Source organism: Oncorhynchus gorbuscha, linkage group LG12 (assembly GCF_021184085.1).
Source record: "Oncorhynchus gorbuscha isolate QuinsamMale2020 ecotype Even-year linkage group LG12, OgorEven_v1.0, whole genome shotgun sequence".
NCBI classification, from domain to species: Eukaryota; Metazoa; Chordata; class Actinopteri; order Salmoniformes; family Salmonidae; genus Oncorhynchus; species Oncorhynchus gorbuscha.
This window is the reverse complement of record NC_060184.1, coordinates 22096071-22122690: the sequence shown is the minus strand read 5'-3', so window position 1 is coordinate 22122690 and position 26620 is coordinate 22096071. Positions and strand designations below refer to the sequence as shown.

Sequence of the window (26620 nt, the reverse complement as noted above, 5' to 3'; positions counted from 1 at the left end):
CATCTGGTAACTGGATTGCAGTAATTCTGGATGGGTCTGGGGGGATGTGTTTGTGATGATGTGTGTTTGGTGTGGGGAGGCTGCTCACCCATCCCCAGTCTGATACTTCCAGAGCACTGCCAGTAACAACGACCAGGCGTTTATAAACACACAGAGGGAATTCACTCTAGCCATGGGAACGGCAGCTCCGAGCGGAGGTACTTTCCTGTCCAGGGCCTGGGATGTGTTAGTCTACAGCGGCCCAAAACTGGCCTCTTTCTCTCTCCTTAACTTGATGTATCCGTTTGCATCATGTTCAGAGTCGCTGGGCTGGTCTGGTCCCTCCTTCAGGGGAGAGAAAGGGAATGGGATCCTCCCTCTGAAAGATGCAACAGTCAAGGCTGCTTCATGTGTTGTACCCCTGCCTGGTTCATGCTTCGGCTGTTCATGCTTCGGCTGTGGATCCGATCACAGATCGGGTGGCGTCTCGGAGAAGCCACGAAACCATGCTTTCTTTGGAGGGGTGGATTTTACAGTCAATGTGTTCAGTTGCTTGTTGAAGTGACAGCAGATAACGTGAATTAAATTAAAGCTAGTCTCAATCTTTCTGCTTAACAATATTCTCTCTTGAACAAAGTTCCTCGGGTTTCCCAGCTGTTGCCTGCATAGGCTATGTGCCTGTAGGCTATATGCTTGAAATCAACAACGGTGGGCATAAAGTTATTGTTTGCAAAAATGTATTATTGGCAATGGCAGCTAAACTTTTTGTAGCGACCTGCGCAGACAGCTGTGTTATGCTGTTTATTTGTTGTGTTGTACTTACCAGTACCCAGTGTTTGTAGGGTTTGACATGCTTGTCAACCTACTATCTGCCAATCACTGGACTGTCTGGAATGTTCCGGTGCCGAGCATCCTTGTGGTTGGTGGAGCACTGCAAGTGTAAGACCATGCTTAGCCATTGTTCTCTCTTACGTTAACCATCTTAACAAGAGATGGTCAGTGTTGTTTTATACTGGGATCCTTGATTTATTTTGCGTGGGCTACGGCCAAATAGTACCCTGTTTTGAGTTGTTAATAAACGGGGAATTCGTAAACTCAACCCTCTGTCTGGACTTTTGTCATTTATGATCTAGCCAGGTCATTACATTATAAACACTTTTTTTTTTTTTACTATACATGTCACAATTCCAGACATAATGCAAACAGTCTATTTTCTGGCAATTTATCCTCTCACTTTACCAGCATTGCTTTGTGTAGACGCAAGAAAAAAATACTTAATTTGAAATGCTTGATGACATTTGTTTTCTCTCATACTCTACCATGCATTCTAATTCTAGTGTGTACATGTGCGTAAAAAAAAGTGTTTTTATTTAGGCTTTAGTCAATTACTAAAAATGCTCTTATCCAGAGCGATTTACAGGAGAAATTAGGGTTAAGTGAATTCCTCAAGGGCAGAACGAAATATTATTTTCCCAACTACTCTGCTTTGGATTCGAGAGGGGAGAGTCCCTGTAATCCTAGATTCAGATCATTCAGGGGAGAAAAAACATCACCCAGAAAAAACATCACCCAGGTGGGCCAGTCGTGTGAGAAACTAGTCATCATGCAAGTGGTCAAACAAGTGAAAATTATGGTCAGTAAAGAGAACTTTAAGCTTGTCTCTCAATTTAAAAAAAGACTTCTCAATACTTTGCCCTTTGATAACCAGCATGCTTGAAGGCCAGCATCCTGGAGTCGCCTTTTCACTGTTGACGTTGAGACTGGTGTTTTGCGGGTATTGTTTAATGAAACTGCCAGTTGAGGACTTGTGAGTCATCTGTTTTTAAACTAGACGCACTAATGTACTTGTCCCCTTGCTCTTTTGTGTACTGGGGACTCCCACTCTTTCTATTCTGTTTATGGCCATTTTGTGCTGTTCTGTGAAGGGAGTAGTACACAGCATCGTACGAGATCTTCAGTTTCTTGCATGGAATAGCCTTATCTCAGAACAAGAATAGACTGACGAGTTTAAGTAGAATGTTATTTGTTTCTGGCCATTTTGAGCCTGTAATCGAACCCACAAATGCTGATGCTCCAGATACTCAACTAGTCTAAAGAAGGCCAGTTTTATTGCTTCTTTAATCAGGGCAACAGTATTCAGCTGTGCTTTCATAATTGTGAAAGGGTTTTCTAATGATCAATTAGCCTTTTTAAAATTATGAACTTGGATTAGCTAACACAATGTGCCATTAGAACACAGGAGTGATTGTTGCTGATAATGGGCCTCTGTACGCCTATGTAGATATTCCACAAATCTGCCATTTCCAGCTACAATAGCCATTTCCAACATGAACAATGTCTACACTATTTCTGATCCATTTGATATTTTAATGGACAAAAAGTATATATATTTCAAAAACAAGGACATTTCTAAGTGACCGACCCCCAAACTTTTGAACAGTAGTCTATATATATTTTTTAATGTGATTCATTTGGCGTGCCCCCGAACAGCATTGCACGTACCTCTGGGGGTATTGCTGCTTGTGGATATGATTCTATGATATGGCACTCCCCTCCCAATTCCATTTCATGCAAGCTGCTGTGCCTGTGTGCCCTGTAATAGCACTCTATAGTGTGTGTGTGTGTGTGTGTGTGTGTGTGTGTGTGTGTGTGTGTGTGTGTGTGTGTGTGTGTGTGTGTGTGTGTGTGTGTGTGTGTGTGTGTGGTACTAGGGAATGGAGGCTAGCCTATCACATGAATTGAGGCCTCAGCTCAGACCCATTTATCTTCAGCCTGTGACTCAGACTGGAACGTTTCAAGGATAATTGAAAATCAAAAAACAGGCCAGAGATGAGGGGGAGACTGAAATCCCATGTCACACCACCACAGCTGACTTTTTGAAGGTCATCTTTATAAAAATGCTTACTTTGTAAGAGTCTGCCCATGAATGCTCACTTAGAAAATTACCCTGATTTCCAAAGCTGTTTCTGTGCTAGATGACACCAGTTTTTTGCTATCGATTTTTGTCCATTCACACCTGAAATACTACACCTAATTGGACAGTTGAAGATACTGTTCTGCACAGTTTCTCTACCGCTCACACACACACACCAAGAAATCACTATGTTCTTGGACAGATCCTCACCTAACTGCTCCTTGCTTCTTCAAACGGTCACTGATCTCTCCGCTCGGTCTGGCCAAAGGACAATGGCTACAATATGTGACCACAGTTGTAACAGGAGAGGAACAGTGGCAGTTTAGTTTGTGGGGTAATTTTTGGAATTCCTCTTTAATAACATATCCTGTATCCCATGCCCGCACTAAGCATGTGTGAATTTGGCATGGTTTTCCTTCTTGTGTTTTGTAAATTTAAAAAGGGGGGGAATAGAGCATTGTTTTTCTATGATTTTCCTTGAATTCTCGATGTTGTGTAGACTTGAAAAGAGAAATGAATTAATCCCCTAATGTCATTTTCTCCGCACAGTCAATGGAATTCCTTCCTTGCCTGGCCCTAATTCCTTATGTTCCTTCTCATGAGGCCTAGGGTTCTGGGAAGAATGAAAAGCAGAGCCATTCAGTTCAGCAGCAAAACAAATGGCCCGCATGGAATCCCTATATGATTACTCTGTTCAAGCATACTGTCCAGACCAGTTAAACTCACTCACCTGCAGCTAGACCAAAAGGATATTACTCTCACTCTCCACTAATGAGCAGACACAGAAAACCTCTTATTTCAATATCCCTTTTCTGGATGAAAAAGCCTGAATTCCTCATGTTTTGGAACATTTCAGGGAAAGTGAGTGGGAATTTGTAAATTGAGCCATTGCATAACATGTCTCTCACCCAGAGGGTGAGAGACTGTGATCATCATCATCCATCTCTTCTCTCCCCGGTGTAATCAGGATAGCGCAACCCCCCCTGACCCACCCCTTCTCTCTCTCTTAGTTAGCGGTTGCTAGTTGACAACCAGCCCTACCCTAATGCTGACGAGGCTCTAGGCATTGCCACATAAAGCCAGTGGTCTGTAACTGGACACACACACAGAGAGTTGAGTAGGTAGTGTGTATTAGCACTGCTAATCCTGTCTCATCTCACATGGCGGCTCTCTTATCGCTGACAACAGGAAGTATAACATGGAGCCCTGCAAAGGGCTCTTAAGCCCATCTGGCCCCCATTTGACCCCAACACTAGTAGTCTCTATATAAAAAGTAGGCTACTACTAGAAAGTAGATTGCTTTTGTAAAAGTGAATCCATATCATGATTTAGTGTTGAAGATTTGACGTTGATTTTAAAACCCCATTTGTGGGAGTTGAGTGTGTGGTTCTGAAATGTTTTCTGCTAACTGGTTGAATCCAAATGTAGTCTATTTTACTGATAAAGTCCCCTCAGCGTGTCTAATGATGAATACTCAAAATGGAAAAGGAGTTTAATTTTAAAGGCCTTGTTTCTACTCTGCCATTTTAGATTAGTCTCTGTGCACGACCAAATCAAAACGACTCCTCAGGCTGGCCCATGTCTTTCCAGGCTTGCTAAAACTTCCACTTCAAAGCCTCTCCTCGCAGGTCTTAGCTGTTGTGTAATTGCTTACAGCGCTCCTTCCCAGTGTGTTCTCTTTCCATCTCTTTGCCCCCTCTCCCCCGTCTCTGCTTTCTCACCCCCACCACACCCACACTCCTTACGGACAGTCGATGAGCACAGCTGTTCGAGCAAGCATGTGTTCTTAGCACATCTGGCTCGGGAAGATTCCACCATCGCTTGTTTTTCTTTGTTGGTTATTTGGCACTAAACTAATAATTGCCTTCCTCTACATACAGTACAAACGCTCACCCAAATGCTTAGCCGGAGTCACTTCTAGGCTTGAACACGTGGCCTGGCACCTCAGAGGAATGTATAATATGTTGTGCTATGATAATGAAGGATGCATTTCCTTTAGTCTTTAAATCAGACGAGTCCTGTTCTCTCTCTCCACAGATCCCTCCTGGCAGTTAGCGTTCAATGTCAAGTTCTACCCTCCTGATCCGTCCCAGCTGACCGAGGATATTACCAGGTATTGTACTTTCCGTTTCATAAGGAAACAAAGGTCAAACAGCCACTCCTTTTCATTGTACATTTGATTGTTTGGCTTTATTATGTTCGTCATATAGCAATGAAATGATCTGCCCAGTTGTGCAAACACAGAATGTATGTATGCCACGCAGGTGGCCCGGAGCAGTCAATAACCTACAGTCTTAAAATGTTGCATTCACACTTTTGACATCTTTCCAGAGTATTTTGTACTCAGGAAATGTAAATAGTTGTACTGTTACGGTATCTACAGTACATGTTGTTGTTTTTCGGCCAGCATGCACACGTAACTAACACATAAGAAAACACTGTTATTCACTGTACAACTGTGAATATATAAACCTCTAATCCAGTAAAGGGAGCTGTAGTACAGTGCTGCACAGTAGTTGCACACCACAGCAGCAACATGCAGTAGACCCCTGGTCGATAAGGTCAGAAGAGCAGAGCACAAGGGGGAACGGTGTGCTGTACACAGAGTGTTCAATGTCCGTGTGTTCCCCCAGTGTCTCATCACACTCGGCTCTGAGCGCTCAGCGGGTCACTCCGGTTACTCCTTAATCTATAGCGTAGAATGCCCTCTTTGATCGGCACCCGTCAAAAGGTTGCAGCAATATTGAATGCAGTGGAGCTGTCTTCAGCCTCCAGAGTTTATTTTCAGCACAGCCCCAGATCCAAGGTCACAGGCAATCATCTCGCACACCTACCTTTTTTTCCCTCCCTCTCTGTGTTCCATTACCGCATACGCTATTTCTGCTGTTGTGAGTCTGCAGGCTGCTGCTGTACTGTAAGGCACAGGAAACCGCCCCCACACACACCACGTTCATGTGCTGAATGTCATGTCAGATCTGAACTAGTGGATTAGTGACATTATAAACATACAGACCAAATGTACAAAATCTATTTCATGCCCTTTGATCCCATCTCGCTCGCCTCACTCTCTTTCTTCCCCTCCTCCCATCTCTCCATCTCCCTGTAGATATCTCCTGTGCCTTCAGCTGCGGCAGGACATAGTTTCGGGGCGTCTGCCCTGCTCCTTCGTCACCCACTCTCTGCTGGGTTCCTACTCCCTGCAGGCCGAGCTGGGAGATCACGACCCCGATGAGCAACGCCTTGACTACATCAGCGACTTCCAGTTTGCCCCCTCACAGACTAAGGAGATGGAGGAGAAGGTGGTAGAGCTCCACAAAACTCACAGGTCAGAGCCGTGTGGGGTTAAAGGTATAGTTCAGAGAACTATCCCTTTAAAGCAAGCAAGAGGAAGTGACACAAATCAAATCACATTTTATTGGCCACATACACATGGTTAGCAGATGTTAATGCGAGTGTAGCAAAATGCTTGTGCTTCTAGTTCCGACTACAAAGTAATATCTAACAAATAATCTACCAAATTCACAACTACATTATACACACAAATGTAAAGGGATGAATAGAATATGTACATATAAATATATGGATGCGCGATGGCCGTGCGGCATTGGCAAGATGCAGTAGATGGTATAGAATACAGTATATACATATGAGATGAGTAATGTAGGATTTGTAAACATTATTAAAGTGGCGTTATTTAAGGTGACTAGTGATACATTTTATTAAGTCCATTTATTTACGTGGCCAGAGATTTGAGTCTATGTTGGTAGCAGCCTCTATGTTAGCGATGGCTGTTTAACAGTCTGATGGCCTTGAGATAGACGCTGTTTTTCAGTCTCTCGGTCCCAGATTTGATGCAACTGTACCGACCTCGCCTTCTGGATGATAGCGGGGTGAACAGGCAGTGACTCAGGTGGTGGTTGTCCTTGATGATCTTTTTGGCCTTCCTGTGATATCGGGTGCTGTAGGTGTCCTGGAGGGCAGGTAGTTTGCCCCCGGTGATGTGTTGTGCAGACCACACTACTCTCTGGAGAGCCTTGCGGTTGAGGGCGGTGCAATTGCCGAACAGGCGGTGATACAGCCTGACAGGATGCTCTCGATTGTGCGTCTAAACGCTTGAGTGTTTTTAGATGATAAGCAAAATTTCATCAGCCTCCTGAGGTTGAGACGCCGTTGCGCCTTCTTCACCACACTGCCTGTGTGGGTAGACCATTTCACTTTGTCCGTGACATGTAAGCCGAGGAACTTAACTTTCCACCTTCTCCGCTACTGTCCCGTCGATGTGGATAGCGAGGTGCTTCCTCTTCAGTTTTCTTGCCGTCCACGACCATCCCCTCTTCTGACACTGACATTGAAGTCATCGCTGAAGGGGCCTCTAAAACCACCCGGCTGTGGGGACTGGGGAAAGACACCTGTGAGATATTAGATTGGAAATTACCCCTGGCCTGTGATTACTAAACCCTGTGATTATCATATTTTGAATTCTCTGTTTTCAACATCTCCCATTTATCGATTGAATGATCATCGACTTGAACTTTTCACCTCTGTTTGTTTTGGATTGTTCTATGTTTTGTCTACCATTCTAGGGGGATGACTCCTGCTCAAGCAGATACCCAGTTCTTAGAAAACGCCAAGAAGTTGTCGATGTATGGTGTCGATCTCCACCATGCCAAGGTGACTGACACATGGCCCCAGGCACCGGGTTTTGAAATGTCCAATCCAACCAGAGATTTTGTTTAAGAAATCACTCCTGTATACATGTTTTGGGAAATACTAGGAGATACATTTGTGATGTTTATAAAATGCCCTGCAATGAGAAAATGTCAACCTCATAGCTGTAAAAAAAAAAAAAAAACATGATTGAACTGTAAGGACACATAGCCTACTGGTCAGTATCCAAACTTAGTCATTTATCAAGGAACTGTTCTCCTACGCTCCATTCTTTGTGTATGGAAGTCTGTTGAAACTGTGAGAGCACACAGGACTCAGGGAGGCTCCTTTGATGTAGTGTGCAGTGAGGGGAAGAGAGGCAGGCAGAAAACACAAAGCCAAAAAAGAAAGTGCATCAGCTGTACAAATACATGTGGTGGAGCCGGAGCTCTTTTCACTGCGCCGTCTGCATGGGAACAGCCCTGTGGAATGAACCATGCTCTCTCCCGGTGGACTGGACATGGGTTGAAAATACTCACAGAAATGTTCTGTTGGTCTAGAGCACAGAGGGGGATGGCGAGAAGGGGGCGTTAGGGAGAGGACCAGGGGGGGGCAGTTCCCAACCGTCAGTAATTAGTGAGAAAAGTGCATGTCAGGCCCTTATGTCCTCTCTCTCTTTTAGTAGGTAGTCAGACAGCCACGTACAAGGGTTGTGTGGAGAAGCATGTCATGGCCATGGGGAGTGAGAGGGGGTGGTTGAAAGCCATGCAATGGTGTCAAATAGTTGCCATGCCCATCAGCGGCGATGGATTTTCCTCCTCGTTTTACAGTTTGATACACAAATCAATAGCCACTCAGTATCAAACTATCCATATGTCCCAGACTTAAAAGACCCTTTATGGCATCATGCAAGTTTGATAACGTTACCATTGAGTTATGGTGGGATGATTGCATATCCAGCCTTATTCAATTGTATGTAATCTTATTCCATTGTGAGCCTTGGCAATATTATAAATATTCTGGACTGAAATCTGAGAACGTTGTCTGTTCTCTATCCATGTTGTCTGTACTGCTGCAAACGTGACTGTTTTCTGTTCATTATACTTTGCTGAACTGTTGCTTTGGCTGTTGTCTTTGTGTCTGCAGGACTCTGAGGGAGTGGACATCATGTTGGGAGTGTGTGCCAATGGCCTGCTGATCTACAAAGACCGACTCCGGATAAACCGCTTTGCCTGGCCAAAAATCCTCAAGATCTCCTACAAACGTAGCAACTTCTATATCAAAATCAGGCCGGGAGAGGTACAGAACTGCACCACTCTCAGAGGAAAAACAAGATATTTCCACAATTTACTCTTGTCCTTTCCAAAACCCACTCCAGAGATCAGCTGTAGGAAAGAGACTGTCATTGAGCCAAATAGTGACAATGTTAGGACATGGTTTGATTGTGGAGATGGAAATGCTGACGTTTAGATATTTCTTTCTCAAGGCCCAATTCAAACTAGTTTTGTGGGGGGGGGGGGGGGGGGGTTGTTCCATATCTCGTTTTTTTGTGGAGCATATGTTTTCTAACTTGGCTAATTCTTGTACTCGGGGGAACTCTGCTATATACTCTGTCTTACAGACGGAGCAGTTTGAGAGCACCGTGGGCTTCAAGCTGCCCAACCACCGCTCTGCCAAGAGGGTCTGGAAGGTCTGCGTGGAGAATCACACCTTCTTCAGGTAACAATCACACTCTCCGCTCCCATGTCAACGACACCAACATAGGTTTAACCTCCAACTCACTGCCACAGACTCTAAAAGATGTCTGAACCAGGAAGAACTAGTGTGTTAGGTCCTCTGAAGTATGTTGTTTTAATGATTGCACCTTTCTTTATAGTGTTCTGTTCCTCCTTGCAACTTTATCTATAGGCCCTTTCTAACCTGTTGACTCTGTGAAATGTGTCTAAGCTAACACAGTTAGTACTACCCCATGTCAGTGGGGAGTGTTAAATGCCCCCCCCCCCAACACTATGCACTTATTTGTTCAGGCAGCTTCTCTGTCTGATGCCTAAAGCCATGGCCATTATCATGCGCTTAACTTCGTATGGTATAGGGGACGCTTGTATTTGTCGTACAGATGCAGCATCATCTTTTCCTACACTTAAATTGCCCTTGCCTAATGATTTGCGTCTCAAGTCCGGCTTGCAACTCTGCTATCCTCACCACAAGGCGATAGTAATCCTGTATATTAAGAGTACAGCGACTGCAATGAGAAGGCATCATGTTATTTAGTTTGTTTTATTTTTTTTGCCCGGAGGAGGTCCTGTAGATCCATGTCCAGATGAAGCATCCGGGGTGAAAAAGTTGAATTAAAAAAGTTGTGTGAGAATAAAACTAAGACCTTGGTAAACTTGTTAAGTACCGAGTTTGATGAAATACTTAAAAGTAAAAAGCAAAGGTTTGGCAGGTAGCCAAGTAGCAACAAACGGTACAGCAGTATGGAGACAATGCGGAAGTGTGTTGCATCACATAATAAATCCCTGCTGCGCATCTCATTATTTGACAGTTCATAAGAGGATTGTCGGCACACTCCAAATTGAAACCAGATACGGCATGGAGATCCTCGGCTGTTTTAATCGAGTTGTGTTATTCTTGGCATGGACAACGAGGAGGGGAGCCACAGCCTCAACAAACACAAAGCAACAATCACTCACTACCTTGCCTTCAACCCAACCAGTAATATCCCAAAGCCCTGTAGCGCCGCTCTTTCTCCTCTCCTCTCATTCAGATCTTCTGTGTGCAAAAGAAACTCCTAGTAATGACTCCTTAATCTGTCAAATTTGAATTTCAAACACTGCCATCCACTTTAATGGTCTTTTATATTGATATCAATACCTATGAGGGCTTTTAACATCTCTAGGCTATGTGGGACTTTTAGCGTCCCACCTGGCCAACATCCAGTGAGATTACAGAGCGCCAAATTCAAATACAGAAATACTCATTCTAAATATTTACAAAACATATTTTACATAGGTTTAAAGATTAACTTCTTGTGAATCCAACCACTGTGTCAGATTTTAAAAAATGCTTAACGGTGAAAGCATACCTTACGATTATTTGAGAACATGGCCCAGCAGACAAATCATTACAAACAGTAACCAGCCAAGCAGAAGAGTTACACAATTCAGAAATGGAGAGAAAATTAATCCCTTACCTTTGATCTTCATATGGTTGCACTCAGAAGACATTCATTTACTCAATAAATGTTCCTTTTGTTCGATAAAGTCTCTTTATATCCAAAAACCTTGCGTTTTCTTCAGTAATCCACAGGCTCAAACTTAGTCAAAACAGGCAGGCAAAAAAATCCAAATTGTATCCATAAAGTTCATAGAAACATGTCAAACAATGTTTATATTCAAGCCTCAGGTTGTTTTTAGCCTAAATCTATAATATTTCAACCGGACAATAACGTTGTCAATCTAAAAGGTAAACAAGAAAGGCACTCTCTCGGGATTGCGCATGAAAAAGCTCTGTGACACGTCAGGGTCCATTCATTCAGACTGGTTTTACTCCCTCATTTATCAGAATACAAGCCTGAAACTATTTCTAAAGACTGTTGCCATCTAGTGGAAGGCATAGGAACTGCAATTTTGAGTCCTAATTCAATGGATACTGTAATGGCATTGAATAGAAAACTACAAAAAACAAAAAAAATACCTCCTGAATGGATTTTTCTCAGGTTTTTGCCAGCCAAATCAGTTCTGTTATACTCAGACACTATTTTAACAGTTTCGGAAACTTAAGTGTTTTCTATCCAAATCTACCAGTTATATGCATATCATATCTTCTGGGCCCTAGTAGCAGGCTGTTTAATTTGGGCATGCTTTTCATCCAAAATTCTGAATGCTGCCCCCTACCCTAGAGAAGTTCAATTGTCCTGCTTATTAGCAATTGTGTCCGAAGAGTGGCTTTTCTTGGGCTGTGATGTGAGGGCATGATGTCATGACAGACCCCAGCCCTGGCTGGGCTGGGATGGAGGTCATGCTGGGATGCTGACATCATAATGGGATCCACAGACACCCTGACATCCCAGCAGCACACCTAGGGCCAGTGTGTTTAAATGGGGTTGAAATCAGCCCTGGCCTGCATGCCCCTGGTATAAACAACAGAACAGACCCCTTCCTAGTCTGCCTGTATAACAGCAGAGAGCAGAGCCTTGGAGAGGACCCCAGTATGGCTTAACCTGACACCACTAGAAAGATGCCAGAGACATCTGGACCCCAGCCTGCCGCTCCTTCAGGCTGTGCACATACGTGTGTGTGTGTGTGTGTGTGTGTGTGTGTGTGTGTGTGTGTGTGTGTGTGTGTGTGTGTGTGTGTGTGTGTGTGTGTGTGTGTGTGTGTGTGTGTGTGTGTGTGTGTGTGTGTGTGATAAATGTCTGAGTGAGGGGCCCTGCAAAGCAAATGGGGGGAGATGGGCGGACAGGAAAGCCCTGTCTCCATAGGAGATTAAGGATAGGGGCAGGGACAATTTTGAATATCTAGCCTCAAACACAGCTGCTACTCAGAGCCAGCGAAGGAGAATAGGAGACTGCATACTGTTCGGCGCCCAGAGTTTGATGGGGTTTACAGCTCATGTTCACGTACGGTCACTGACAAACAATGAGACTGTTGAACGGGTCCCTTTTACCTAGGTCTTCATGACTCATTCATAATCTCTGTATTTACACACAGAGAGAGCTAGGTTTATCACTTCCACCTGTGGTTAGCCTAGGTCACAGACAGGACATTTATTTAAAAAATAATAATAATAAAAAACATATTTTTAAAAATGATAGTGAAAAAAGACAGTACTCTTTATCTATATAGCCTCACTGTCATCCAGTAAACTGAAATAACATATCCACATGGAGTTTACACACTGCACCAAATACTGTATATGATACAGTATTTGTTTGTTTTCAGAATAGTTTAATTTTATTTTGGTCCTATTCTCACTCCAGGTTGATGACTCAAGAAGCGCCCACTAAAGCCAAGTTCCTCACACTGGGCTCTAAATTCCGCTACAGTGGGCGGACCCAGGCCCAAACACGACAGGCCAGCATCCTCATCGACAGGCCGGCACCCTACTTCGAGCGCACCTCCAGCAAGCGCATCTCACGAAGCCTGGATGGAGGTAGGCAGTGGCACTAGACAACACACACACACAGTTGGGATTTGGGTTGATGTATTGTTATGCCCAGTGCCCACTACCTTGGACTATGGGCAGCGCTGGTATTCTGGTAATGAGTACAGTATGAGTCAGTCCGTAGCGGTCTCTGCAGGCGAGGAGATGAGTGTTACTCAGTGGAGCATAGCCTCTGATTCTGCAGCAGCCGGTCTCTTTGTGATCGTGAGAGGGTTCTCATTCAGTCAGCTCAGTGCAGACACCGTAGGGGGTCCGTCACAGAACCACAGGCTACCTCAGCCCTGCCATCAAAGAGACATTTAGATAAACTGCTGAAGAAACACTCCCATAACAGTGAGCGAGAGAAGTAGATAAAGTAACAAAGGACCCACAGGATCAGAGGAAAACCATTACTGTGAGATATACAGAAAAGGCCCCGTTCCGTGACAACGCTCATCAACGTGCCTCAGCATGCATTCTGTTCCCCCGCCAACCATTAAAGTTTAGAGGGAACAAACCACTATCCTCTTCGGTTTAGTCAGCTCAAACTGTCTGGTGAGCTGAACTGTGCTGGTTTTGCATTTAGCCAAACATGTTACAATGACTAGGGATGAACATTCCTATAGCCTACTATGAGGCTATTTCTCTTTTCCAAGTGTTTTTAGAAGAACCATTTTGCAGTGTCCTGTGCAACGTCAGTCAGTGTTGAGCTGCAGGCTTGGCACATTCCCCCACTGTCATTGCTATTGCCTATATACGGGAAATGGCTCTAACATATTTCCCTTTGTTGGGACTTTGGGAAGGACTGTGGATGAAACTGGACTCGTTCTTTTTGACCAGGGGATTTCAATGTGTTTCTATGACTAGACCCAGGCTGTGTATGTTACATTGTACATTTAACATGGGAAAGAAACAGTGCCACTAAAACCTTAACAAGCATGAAGGATGTTCTCAGGCCAAGGTCCATGTGAATTTGTAAGCCTATTTTCCACCATAAAAGCATTCTAGAAATTGCTCTGAGCAAAACCTAGTGTCTTTGCGTGATGTGGGGAATTAGACTAAAATACAGTAATACTGGACTGGCCCGGCTGCTTATGCAGATTAAATGCGGGTGATGGTGTAGCTGAAAGTGAAGTAGTAATTAAATGGCAAAGCTTGAAAATGTAAAGATTAGTGTGTTATATTGACTCTTCAGTTTTTTGCTTCCAACTTCAGCAGCACAAATCTAGGAGGAGAATCCTAGATGAACATGAGTCGCCAAAGGAATGCCAATCTCGATACTTTACTTTTCCATGAATAACCTACCATAACATTTAGCAAGATGAGGGCTTTCGCCTTTCTTCCCTCTCTGTCTAGCTTGTAAATCTAGGATAACTCAACTCCGTCCCAAATACCCCATGTGTACTAAGGCCGGGCCATTCATTATTAAAGGGTTACTCGACTCACTCACGCTAACCTGGGCCTGCTCTGGAACCCCTTTTCTTTGCTTCCTCGCTCCTTCTTTCCCCTCCTGTATGTAGGGCCTCTCTGAGCCTCTTGATCATTCATCATCAGCCCAATGCCGTGTACTATTAATTCCCTCGCCTTCCTCTGTAGTAGAGGGAAAAATAAGAAGAGGGCGGGAGGGAACCATTTTGTTTTCTGACTGGCCAGCCGTGGGGACTTCGCTCTCTCTCCTCTGGCCCCAGAGCTTCAGATACAGCAGGTGTGAGACTGGGACTCTGAATGAGACAGTGGCTAGCCGAGGAGAATTTGGTCCTGGTCTCTGGACACAACAATACAGGGAGTGGCGGCTGTGCTGTGGGTGGCATGGTCAGTTACTGATGATATCAGGTTCCATATCAAACCCTTACTACTAAACCTCAAGAATCCCTGACTACATCGCAGCACTGTGGGTTGGCACTGCTAAATACACTACTGTACACTACGGCTAGCATGACATGTCAATCATTACTGTAGTTTCACAGACCTAGCATTTAGCCAAAGAACTGATCCTGTGTAATTTCTCTGACCTCTGACCTCTTTCCATCTGAATAGCTATTGGACATAGGCATTTACTATACCAAAACAAATAGCCATGTCTGGTATGTACTATGAATCCATGCAATTATGTTCTTATCCGCAAAAGGCGGGTACATTTAATTTTTATTGTTTTCATATGGTCCAGATTAAACTGTGAACGCCCTCTGCTGGCAATGCATTGACATTAGCATGATGTGCTGAATTGAAGAGCTCTCTGAAGTATACATAAATGAATGGAGAATATGAATGTTATATAAAGCTTGGATATGTGTCATCTTGTCTGTGCCCCTTCAGCGCCAGTGATCAACATGATCGAGGCCCAGGACTCGGCCCCCACCTCTGTGGGGAACGGCAGGGAGCCTGGCCTGGAACTCTCCTCCGACTCCTCCAAGGTGAGAGGAGGTAGCGGGATGATCTAACTCAACCTCTTGTCTTTCAAGGAAGAACCAAACATCTGACATCCTGTTGTTGAATTGGAAATGAATAGTCTGTCTGACTAATGCCTAATGATTTTGTCTCAAAGGAATTCAATGAATTATCTCCACTGTCTAGCTTAGCTTTATTGACTTAATCTTGGTTTTGTCACCCCCCCACTGTAGCACTGTGGAGCTGAATTAGCCAGAGCTATAGGATGACATTCTGAACTGTCTGCTTCGTACCATAACTCCTATTAGGAGAGTGTAAGACTCTTGACATGTGGGTGCTGTATAAAGGATCATATTCATCCTTAACATAAGTGACTTGTCCATAATGCAATATCATTATTTCATTATGGGGGGGAGGCACTGTCTTAGTTGTACTAGGGGTAATGTACACCAATAGGATCCCCCCCCCCCTCCTAACATTGTGATATTAATCGAGACTCCACTAACTGGATTCTTGCTCGGCGGATGTTGTCCTGCCATGGTCAGGGAAGATTTCTGGTTCTCTGGGGGGTTTACCTGGAAGTAAAAATTAAGGGGACAGGGCTAAAAGTAAGAGTTTTGAATTCAAATTGAATGGGAACAACCAGAGTTTAACTGTGCTATATCTCTAACTCAATCACAACGACCTTCCTGTTTTTGGGTTGCTTTAGATTCTTCCCCTTCCTGTCATCTACTCTGACTTCTCTCTGCATCTGTCCACTAGTGTTCTCAGTTCTGATCCTGTTGTTGTACAGTTGTAGAATGCGCTTGACCCTCCTCCCCCAGAACCTCTTGGACCCACCCTTTGACCCCTGACCTCTCACTGCCCCCACTATGTGACCTCTTGTCTGCACCAGTGTTACTCTGCTGCACCCCTGACATGACACGTCTCACTAATGGTGTTTCTTTCTCCCCTCTTTTCCTGCGCACACCTTCCTCTTACTGTTTTATTATTTTTCACACACATTTGTTTCTTCTTCTCTTGGTTGTGATTACTGCTTGTTTTCCCCCCTCACCACTTCCTTCCCTGCATGGTGTCTACATGTGGCCTTCTCTCTATTTCTCTACATGGGGGAAATGACGATCACTGTGTAGTCAATCTTCATGTTCCCCCTGTCCTTATCCTCCTCCAACTCATCCATCCCTCCCATCCTGGACACCATCTCTGAGCTAGACGTTCTGTCCGACATCTCGGAGGACGACCCCCTGTCCTGGGGCCAGCTAGATGGGGACGGGGACTACCCGGGTATTTGGGATCCTGATTTTACCCCCCAGCAGCATGAAGACCGTTTGGCTGCAACAGGGCACTACCATCACCAGCCTCTAGAGGCCTTTCCTCCTCCCTCCCCCATGGCCTGCAGCTCAGGGCCCCAGGAAGGGTCACCCGTCCAGGCCAATGATGTGGCTCAGTCCAGTCTGGGCTTCTCCGTGCTGGGGATGTTGATGGGCCTGGGCTTCCTTCCCTTCTCTCTGCTGGATGCGGATGGCTACCTCTGCTTCCTCAGCCTTCCCAAGGACTGTGCTGCCTGCTTGATCCCCTCGGGGCTGCAGCGCTACCTGCCCCTCTCCTCCCCCTCCCTGGTGCCCTCATTCATGTTCATCTTGGCTTTGCTGCTGTCTGCCTCCCAGTCCCTGGCTCTGGCCTTCCTCCTGGCCCTGCCCCTGGCCCTGTCGCTCTGCTACCTGGAGCATAAGGCACCTGTCCCCGCTCCTCCCCCTGTGGCCACACCCTGCTCAGACACACACACTGACACACACACTTCCCTGCTGCAGGAAGAGCTGTGTGACCCCGCCGCCTGAATGGCACCATCTCATCACCCCCCTGCTTCTGTCAGCTCCTCCCACCCCTCACCTTAGCCAGCACGTCTGTGTTCTGCACTCCCTCCATCCCCGTTATATTTCACTCTCCTTTCTTCTTAAAACCCTTGATTTCTGTATAAAATTACTAAATAGAATTTCAGTCTTTCACCATTCTTTAGAGATCTTAAATTAGTTATTAAATACTAATCACTCTTATTGTACCAGTATTGGCTGCTCTGTCATAAAAATAATTTAAACCTTTTTAGTGTTGTAAGATGATAATTCTTATTCCTGTGTCCCTATCTGTTTGGCTGTAAATGCCATAGTCATACACAGGTAGATTTAGTGTGTATATATAGCTCTGTTTTCAAGTTAGTTTTGCCCTATAAGGATGTCATTGCCTGTGTTGCACCCCCTGTCCCATTCAGTGTTATTAGTCGCCATTTAGTACACCCGAGTTTCTGACATTTAGTACACCCGCGTTTCTGACCATTTAGTAGACCCCCGTTTCTGACCATTTAGTAGACCCGCGTTTCTGACAATTTAGTAGACCCGCGTTTCTGACAATTTAGTAGACCCCCGTTTCTGACAATTTAGTAGACCCCCGTTTCTGACAATTTAGTAGACCCCCGTTTCTGACAATTTAGTAGACCCGCGTTTCTGACAATTTAGTAGACCCGCGTTTCTGACATTTAGGCAACAATAAGAAACATAAAGTAGGAAATGACCGATGAGACAAAACAGTTAAATCAGCACTACACAGAAAAATGACCAGTATTCCGAGGCCAGCATGTGCACCGCCCCCATCTCATCAGGTCTCACTCATGTGGGCAGAGCCTGGGCACTCCTCCCTCTGTCACATGACATTGCACCGTTAGGTGGTGCTGCTGGGAATCAGGCTTTCTCATCATCCATTTCACCTTTTCTTTTCCCCGACAAAAAAAACATTCCCACTACAAAAACCATGCAGGTAGAGGAGGAGCCTAGCGAAAGGGTGGCGGCCACACCTACTGAAGGCACTGAGGTCTGTGAGGACAGTGGGCATCTTTACCATCATACTGCACCTTTTAAGATTATTTGTAATACAGTGTATATACACGAAGCTCTGGGCAGTGCAGGTATCAAACTAACATGTCCTTTTCTTCTGGATGCTAACAGATGAAAAGAGATGAGCCAGACTCCTCCCAGCAGGTTGATTGATTAACTGTGATTGATTGTTTGATGGTGACTTGGTCTATAGATCATCTGGGCTTTTTTACATTTTCGCTGCTCTTTATTTTGTAACCTGGGTTTCACTTATCCTACAGGAATGTAATGCTTTGTTTTTTGTATCTTTGTGCTGCTTCCACTGTGATCTGTGACGTGTATGGTTTTTCTCAACACACTGCTGTTCAACCACACGCCACCACAGCTGAACGTGCTGAGGATAGGACATTGTTCTGGATGGGAAATTGTTCTGGATAGGCTTGCCTTAGCTGCAGCCTTCTACGGATTAACACCCAAATAAGCTCTACCTTGTGAGGAGTAAATATTCTCTATCTCTACAGTATTATAGTTAATGACTACACAGCTAAGGTGACGTGTGGTTTAGACAGGGTCCATTCTGGTCTGCTCTGTAGTGGAACTGTCCTAACTGCACAGATTCTCACCTCTGGACGCTTAGGCATTTTATTTCCTTTTTTATGTGTTTTTCACAAATGCTTCTTCATTTTTTGATTCCACAGAGCGGAAAGTTGAGAGTGCAGGGGGAAAATATATATGTCAGACATAGCAATTTAATGTTGGAGGTTGGTATGACTGTGATAACTATTGGCCCGTAACTAAAGGGAATCAAAGCCCAAGCCTGCGTCCTCTCTCTTGGCTCTTGTCCCAGGCTGTCTTCTCCAGTCTACCTTTCACTCTCAGGCTCTGTATCTCTGTGTGTGTTTTTGAACACCATTGCATGATTTTGCATGTGGGATGGGGTGCATGTCTGACCAAAAAGGGTTTATTGGGGCGAGGGGGAGCGCTGATGAACGCTCAACCTCTCCTGTTATTGAGTTGAAAATTGTTTTTGGATATTTAGTATTTTCCGGGGATGTGTTTATAACAGGACTAATGTTTCCCTCACCCAATAAGGGATTTTCCTGCTCTGGTTTGCTTGATTTAAGTTGTGAATTTGTAATGGTGTGATAACAAACTAAACCTACCCAGAGTGTTCTATAATCTCACACATTAGAAACGTGGAACTGTCATTAGTGCCCTTTTAAAATGATGTAATTACCAGAATGTCTTTAACCTCCTATAGTCGCTGTCTGCTGCCCGTGTCTCAATCCACCGCATCCAGACCATGAGACATCCCGAAAATCGGTCTTCTCACAAAATGGTCTGTAGTGTCGGAACGGTTTGTCCTATTATTTTTACCCTCTATGGAAAGATGAGACTCTCTCACAAACACAATTGTGTCTGAAGTCAGCACAGCCGATCTGCCAACATTGGTCTGTAGCGTCCTAACAGTTTGGGCAACAAACTACCATGTGAAAGGTGAGACTCTCACAAACACGCCCACAGGCCTTACAAGACTTGTCTGAAGGTCCCTCGATACTAGTTGCAGTACAGTACCAGTCAAAAGTTTGGATACACCTAGTCATTCAAGGGTTTTTCTTTATTTTTACTATTTTCTACATTGTAGAATAATAGTGAAGACCTCAACTATGAAATAACTCATGGAATCATGTAACCAAAAAATCTATTTTATATTCTTCAAAGTAGCCACCATTTGCCTTGATGACAGCTTTGCACACTCTTGGAATTCTCTCAACCAGCTTCATGAGGAATGCCTTTCCAACCGTCTTGAAGGAGTTCTCACACATGTTGAGCACTTGTTGGCTGCTTTTCCTTCACTCTGCAGTCCAACTCATCCCAAACCATCTCAATTGGGTTGAGGTCGGGTGACGGTGGAGGCCAGGTCATCTGATGCAGCACTCCATCACCCTCCTTGGTCAAATAGCCCTTACACAGCCTGGAGGTGTGTTGGGTCATTGTCCTGTTGAAAAACAAATGATATTCCAAATAAGCGCAAACCAGATGAAATGGTGTATCGCTGCAGAATGCTGTGGTAGCCATGCTGGTTAAGTGTGCCTTGAATTCTAAATAAATCACAGACAGTGTCACCAGCAAAGCACCATCACACCACCACCTCAATGCTTCACAGTGGGAACCACACATGCGCAGATCATTTACCTAATCTGTGTCTCACAAAGACACATCAGTTGGAAACTAAAGTTGATGTGTGTGTTACTTGACTCTGACGCATTTATTTGGGCTGCAATTTCTGAGGCTGGTAACTAATGAACTTATGCTCTGCAGCAGAGGTAACTCTGGGTTTTCCTTTCCTGTGGCGGTCCTTATGAATACCAGTTTCATCATAGCGCTTAATGCTTTTTGCGACTGCACTTGAAGAAACTTTGAAAGTTCTTTATATTTTCCAGATTAACTGACCATGTCTTAATTAAAGTTATGATGGTCTGTTGTTTCTCTTTGCTTATTTGAGCTGCTCTTTCCATAATATGGACTTGGTCTTTTACCAAATAGGGCTATCTTCTGTATATCACCCCTACCTTGTCACGACATAACTGATTGGCTCAAATGCATTAAGAAGGAAAGAAATTCCACAAATGAACTTTTAACAAGGCACACCTGTTAATTGAAATGCATTCCAGGTGACTACCTCAACCTCTGGTTGAGCTAATCCCAAGAGTGTGCAAAGCTATCATCAAGGCAAAGGGTGGCTACTTTGAAGAATCTCAAATATAAAATATATTTTGATTTAACACTTGGTTACTTTCTGATTTTTTTTTTCACTATTATTCTACAATGTAGAAAATGGTAAAAAATTATGAAAAATCCTAGAATGAGTAAATGTGTCAACTTTTGATTGGTACTGTATATATGGTGACTGTTTTGTGGCCTACAATAAGGGGTAAGCGTGTGTGTGCACATTTATTATGTTTCCTGATCTTTCAAATCTCTCAGATATACAGTGCCATTCTGCAATGTAGAACATAGTAAAAATAAAGAAAAACCCCTGAATGAGGTGTGCCCAAACGTTTGACTGGTACTGTAGGACTCACTTCCTTTAGTCCCTAGAATAGATCTATCTGTTCCATGTATGTAGTGAATGTTATTCAATTTAGTTTGTATGGGCTAATGGCAATAAGGCCAAAATACATTTGATACCTCAAGGGGTGTACAAATTCTAAATCAAATGATCCTTGGTATGACCTTGAAACATTTCCGTATAGCTTACAGGGCTTAGACTGTTATGGCTTAAATGGCAGTTACTATATGACCTTGAGATCAAAAGATTGGAGAAACTTACTTAAGAATTTACTCAACTCGTGGTGAGAATTGTAAATGATGAAAACAGCTTTTCAACCTTCCTGGAGTATGTTAATTTGAAATAAGAATTATATAATTGTATGTATAGTGAAACCGCCCTCCATGTCACTTATCGCCATGGCAATAGCAGGTGCCTATGCGATGTATAATTTTACACCTGCCAACTTGTGTGACAAGACTAACACAGTTCAGAGTCAAGCCCTTGTTCAACAGTCTCATAAAGGGAAAATGTATCCCTCTGGTTGGGTTCCACTGGCAGTTCCACGTTTTGATGTTCAGGTGTACTACTGAGCTAAAGGGTTTAAACTCATAACGCCTCGCCTCACTGATCCCTCATCACAACCCTTGATCAGTGTGGATGTCTTCTACATCCTCCTCTCTAAAAGGGGTCACAACAAGTTGAACCCAGAGTGCTTTCAATTCAATATTGTTATCTGATAATTAGATTGAGGTCTCATTTGGGACAGTGCGTGACCATTTGAAATGGGTAGTGCCCAATAATAACCTGTACTTTCTGTGGAGTGATATCGCCTCTTGGTGGCTCCTTAGGAAATGCACTCTTTACTCTGTGCTAGGTCTAAAACAGTTCACCCATACACACACTAAAACTAACCATAAATGGGCAGTCAGTGAGGCTTGGCATCCATCCTTCCTGTTACTATCATGGTTTACAGACTAATGTACCTGTTGTCCTCCCATCTCCCCCACCATGGCTGTGTGTGGCATCCTCCTGACACCGCTAGGACCTGGATAAGACTCAGGAGGATGTTTTGAAACATCAGGCTAGCACTAGTGAGTTAAAGCGCAGTTTTATGGAGGCCACCCCTGAGACTCGTCCCAGTCAATGGAAAAGCGCCTCACTGCCAGCCCGGCTACCAGCCTGCGTCTGCAGGCCCAAGGGGTACGTGTCCAGCCGTGTCCTCCTGTCCCACCAGCCTGCCTGCATGTCCTCTACTCTCCTCCTGTTTCCACCTCTCTGATCTCTCTAGTCTGCATGGAGGCCCTGGCTCCAACCTCTGTACCCTGGTTCTGACTCTGTATGATTGATGTGACAGTTGGATATAGAAGTATCACCCCTTCTCCCTCTTCTCCTTCTCTCTGTGTACCTAATTCCACTAACACTTTCTTTTGTAGCTACACATGCCACACTGCCCCAACCAATGTTCTTTTGCGCTAGTTTTTCTGTGTTCACAATTTCCTCAGCCTCTTTTGTTTTGAAGTGACACTGAACATAAGGGTATATTTGCACTACTGTTGAAAATTCCTTTCTTACTGAGCTTTAATTTTCACTGCTGTATTATTTAAAAACGGTATGTTTCTTTCACGTCAGTGTAACTGCTCCTTTCAGCTGGACAAGCCTCACTTTTGATTTCCTACTTCGTGTTTCCTCTTGTGATTTCCCACCCTGTGTTTGACTGTGTTGCGTGACGTACTGCATGCCTCTTGTCACTCTGTGTCTACACCCAACAAGCAGGTGACAGTGTTCACACACAGGCCTTGGGCCACGTCCTGGACCTGTGTGATAAACAGTGTGTGTGGCATGTCTTTGTTACAGATGTGCTGCCTCATTCCTAGAACACAAACTTCCATTATCCCTGTCTCCTTCTTTGTTTCACAGCTGAAAGCTTCTACTGTGGCACCTTTTCCAGCTTTCATCTCTTCAGTTTCTCTGATGTCAATCTGCCACTCTTAGCCACTAAACTTTTAAGGGCACTTCTATGTTTTCTGTTGTGTTTTTTGAACTGTTTGGATTAGCTTGTGAAAGTTAGTTTGTCTTCTCTCCATAAATGTTTGTCCAGCATCTAACTCTGACCTCTTTGCTTTGTCATTCTCTAACCCGTGTAGAGCTTAGAAGAGGAAATTACCTCTATTTTATTCAGTAAATTTGCCTGCGAGTCTGGTCTGGTTGACCCTGGCTGTAGCACCATTAAGAGAGCAGCAGAGGGCGCTGGCGCTGTATTCTCAAGCCCAATGGCCTCAGCTCCACTCGCTGCCCAGGTGCTCCTAAGTACAGATCAAATAAAACCATGCCACAACTAATGTATTGTCCATTGTTCCTTCTCGCTGCTGCCGTAGCAAGTTCATGACCAGTCCAGACCACCACACACAATCAAAGTAATGGCTGAATTTACAGTGTATACACATTATTGTGACAAGATGTGTCATTAGCTTGTCAATGCACAAACCTACTAATTTTGTACACAAGCTGTAAGAGCACAAACAAGGCTGGCCATAAACTTGAATATTTTCTCGACATTTCATTCTCTTCTGTCATTCGCCTCTTGTTCTGAATGTTTGTTCTGACTTTAAGTGCTCTGAGTGTTACTACACTATATGTTTTTATATAGAACTGTTAAAAGTTCCCTTTACAGATGGGTAATGAGATGGTAATGTTATGTTTGTGCATGGCAGAGTCTCTCCCTCCTAACCCACTCAGAGGGGAACCTGTACAGTGCTATAGTAACTAACCCTAGTGATTCCTGATGCCATGCTGGTGTGAGTGACCATTGCCTTTGTTCCACAGAGGAGCCCCCCACCCACAACCCAGGTGCCTCTCTCTGACCTCACAGTGGACACGGTCTCTAAGGTGGTCCCCCCTCATCTAACACACCCACCTTCTGCTTTCTCTTCCCCACACATGTTCTTAACTGCCAGCTCATCAGTTGTTTTATTCCAGACATCTCTTCTTCCACCCATCCACATCTCTGTTTGCTGGTTGCCATTATGCTGACTGTTCTTCATCTGTTGCCATTTCCATCCCTCCTTATGTTTGTTGTTGTATTTTTTAGTTGGTGTTGTCCTTTGTTGGGTTGTGTGGTCATCTTTTATGTTTTTGTTTTTATCTCTCTCTTCCGTTTGTTGTTTTTGTTCTCTGGTTTAGAGTTCAGATGACAAACAGAAATCAGACGAGACAACGTTGCAGGCAGCAGAGGTTGAGATAGAAGAGACTGTAGTCGTCGAGGAGATCAGGGTGGCACCCAAAGGCTCTGTCACCATCACCACCCCCGAGGTGGTGGTCACCCCTGTCGCCGTGGAGACAGAAGTCGAGAAGCCCGAAGAGGAAGTGATAGAGGAAGTGATAGAGGAAGTGAAGGAGGAAGTTAAGGAGGAGCAGAAGAGGCCTGTGAGCGGGTCCTCAGACAGCCACAGTGAGAGCGAGGAAGAGGCAGGGGAGTACCACCCCCAGGTCACTGTCAGCACCTCAGTGGAACAGATCAAAGAAGAGCCTGAGGAAGAGGAGGAGGAGGAGGAAGTGGACAACCATGAAGAACCAGAGCAAGTTGCAGAGCCCGAACCACTCCCAGAGGTTGAGGTAGAGACCATGCCTTCCCCTTCAGTAGTGGAAGAAATGCCCATGGCAGAGCCAGAGACAGCCCTTGTGGTCGATGCCCCCGCTGAGGAGGAGCGCACAGAGGACATCCTGGTTATCCCTGAGGAGGCCCCTAATGGGCATGCTGAGGACCAGCCTGGCCTGGTGGCTGTGGAAGAAGAAGAAGAGGAGGAAGAGGAGGAGCCCAGAGTCAACGGGGACGCGTCTCACGCTGAGACGGAGCGCATTCCTCAGGTTATTTGTTGCTCTGAGGTAAATGAATGGCTGCGGCCTCACAGAGCTGCGTAGTACTGAGCCATGCACACTTCTGACCACCACCACCACCCACCTCCCCTCCTACCTACCTACTATATACCTAGCTACCTACTGTACCTACACACCTACCTGCTGCTTCTCTACTGTCTGTCCGTGCTTCTCTCGCTTAGCACCTGAGCGTCATAGCAATGGGAAGCTATCTGAAGGCCTTTCAGCTGCACAGCGGTCGCTTGGGCTATTTTTCTAAGCAAGTTGAATATTGATAAGTGATAATCGTAAGAAATAATGGCTAATATCCCCCAGCAGAAGCAACAGCCATTGTGGATCTGTGCCAAAGTGCTGCCCTCTACTGTCAATCTGCACCCTCCCAGACTACTTCACTGTAATCATTACCACCTCAGTGCAGCACGTTTCTGTTGGGGTTTTATTTTGACTCTGCGTACTGTGTCCCTTCATACATTCATACATTATACATACTGTGAGCACTGTATTGGTCGCCCATGGGCCCTGTGTTTGTGAACCCACTGGCAGAAATGGAGCTGAGAATTGCATGGGAATGGAGGTATTGTGCACTGCATGTGTGTGTGTGTGTGTGTGATACAGCATGTGGATTGTGTCTCCTCCCCTGTATAGGGTCTTTATCTGTAAGTGCTTGGGTAAGATGCGTTATTGCTTGGTCGTTGGCATTAATTGGGTTTAGTCCCCAACGTGACTGTCTTCAAGGACTCGTCCTCCCAACCACTTAAATGCCACAACGTTCATTTGTGGGAACGTTAATGCATGTCTGTGTCAAAGATCAAAGCAAAAATGCATTGTGCACTTACATAACAATTACAAAAACTTCTATATTATTTGCCTTTTTTGCATTTTCAGTTGGTAACTTAGCTGGCATGCGCTTGATTGCATGGTTACGCCGAAGAGATTGTAGTTTATAGTTCTGTGAGTTTTTGTAACGTTCATTTGCAGCCTGTGCATGAGCTCTGTTCCTTCTACTTTAGCGGTTGTGCTGTTTTTGCCTGCCCTTTGCATGTGGTATTTGCGTAGTGAAGTGGACCAGCATGGTGTGTCTGGTCTGACTCTCTCCCTCCCTGCCTCCAAGCCACCTGTGGTGAAGACAGAGATGGTGACCATCTCAGACACGTTTGCGGCTCAGAAGACTGAGATTGCCACTAAGGAGGTTCCCATCGTGCACACCGAGACAAAGACCATCACTTACGAGGCTGCACAGGTATGACCACACTTTCAATAGACCACCACCGCCTATATAGCTCGTGTTCAGCCGGGAAATGATGCTCAACCTGGCTCTGTTTGTTCTCCAGCTGGACGGCAGTGGAGACGGTGAACCAGGCATTCTCATGACCGCCCAAACCATTACTTCTGAGTCGCTGTGCACCACCACCACCACACACATCACCAAGGTAACTACATGTAACCATACACATCACCATGGTATCCACACGGCCAAACACACCACAAAGTTAACCACACACATACACGTCATCACGGTTACTACACACTTCACCATGGTAACCTCCAAGCCACATCCATCACCATGGTAACGGCCCAGCTCTCCCTGGTCGATTGTGTAAACACCATGGTATGAAAACTGTTGCAGGGAGGACTGGATTCCCAGCATTATTCAGTGTAATCTGTGTGCAAATGAAGAGCAGCCTGCTCTGTAGTGTCTATGCTTGGGGCTGTGACTTGCACCTGCCCAGCCCAGGCATCATTCCTCTGTTGTGA

At 44.8% G+C, this 26620-nt stretch overlaps 1 protein-coding gene across 1 annotated transcript in view; it reads left to right on the top strand.

Annotated features, from left to right (window-relative positions):
• LOC123990707 (band 4.1-like protein 2) overlaps window positions 1-26620 on the top strand; it is a 63399-nt gene that overhangs the window by 32784 nt on the left and 3995 nt on the right. Inside the window, 13 exon segments of the mRNA XM_046291476.1 lie at window positions 4931-5006; window positions 6000-6218; window positions 7477-7564; window positions 8687-8839; window positions 9162-9259; window positions 12522-12694; window positions 15002-15099; window positions 18636-18698; window positions 22035-22137; window positions 22140-22192; window positions 24173-24874; window positions 25977-26105; window positions 26197-26295. Coding sequence (XP_046147432.1) covers window positions 4931-5006; window positions 6000-6218; window positions 7477-7564; window positions 8687-8839; window positions 9162-9259; window positions 12522-12694; window positions 15002-15099; window positions 18636-18698; window positions 22035-22137; window positions 22140-22192; window positions 24173-24874; window positions 25977-26105; window positions 26197-26295 — 2054 coding nt within the window.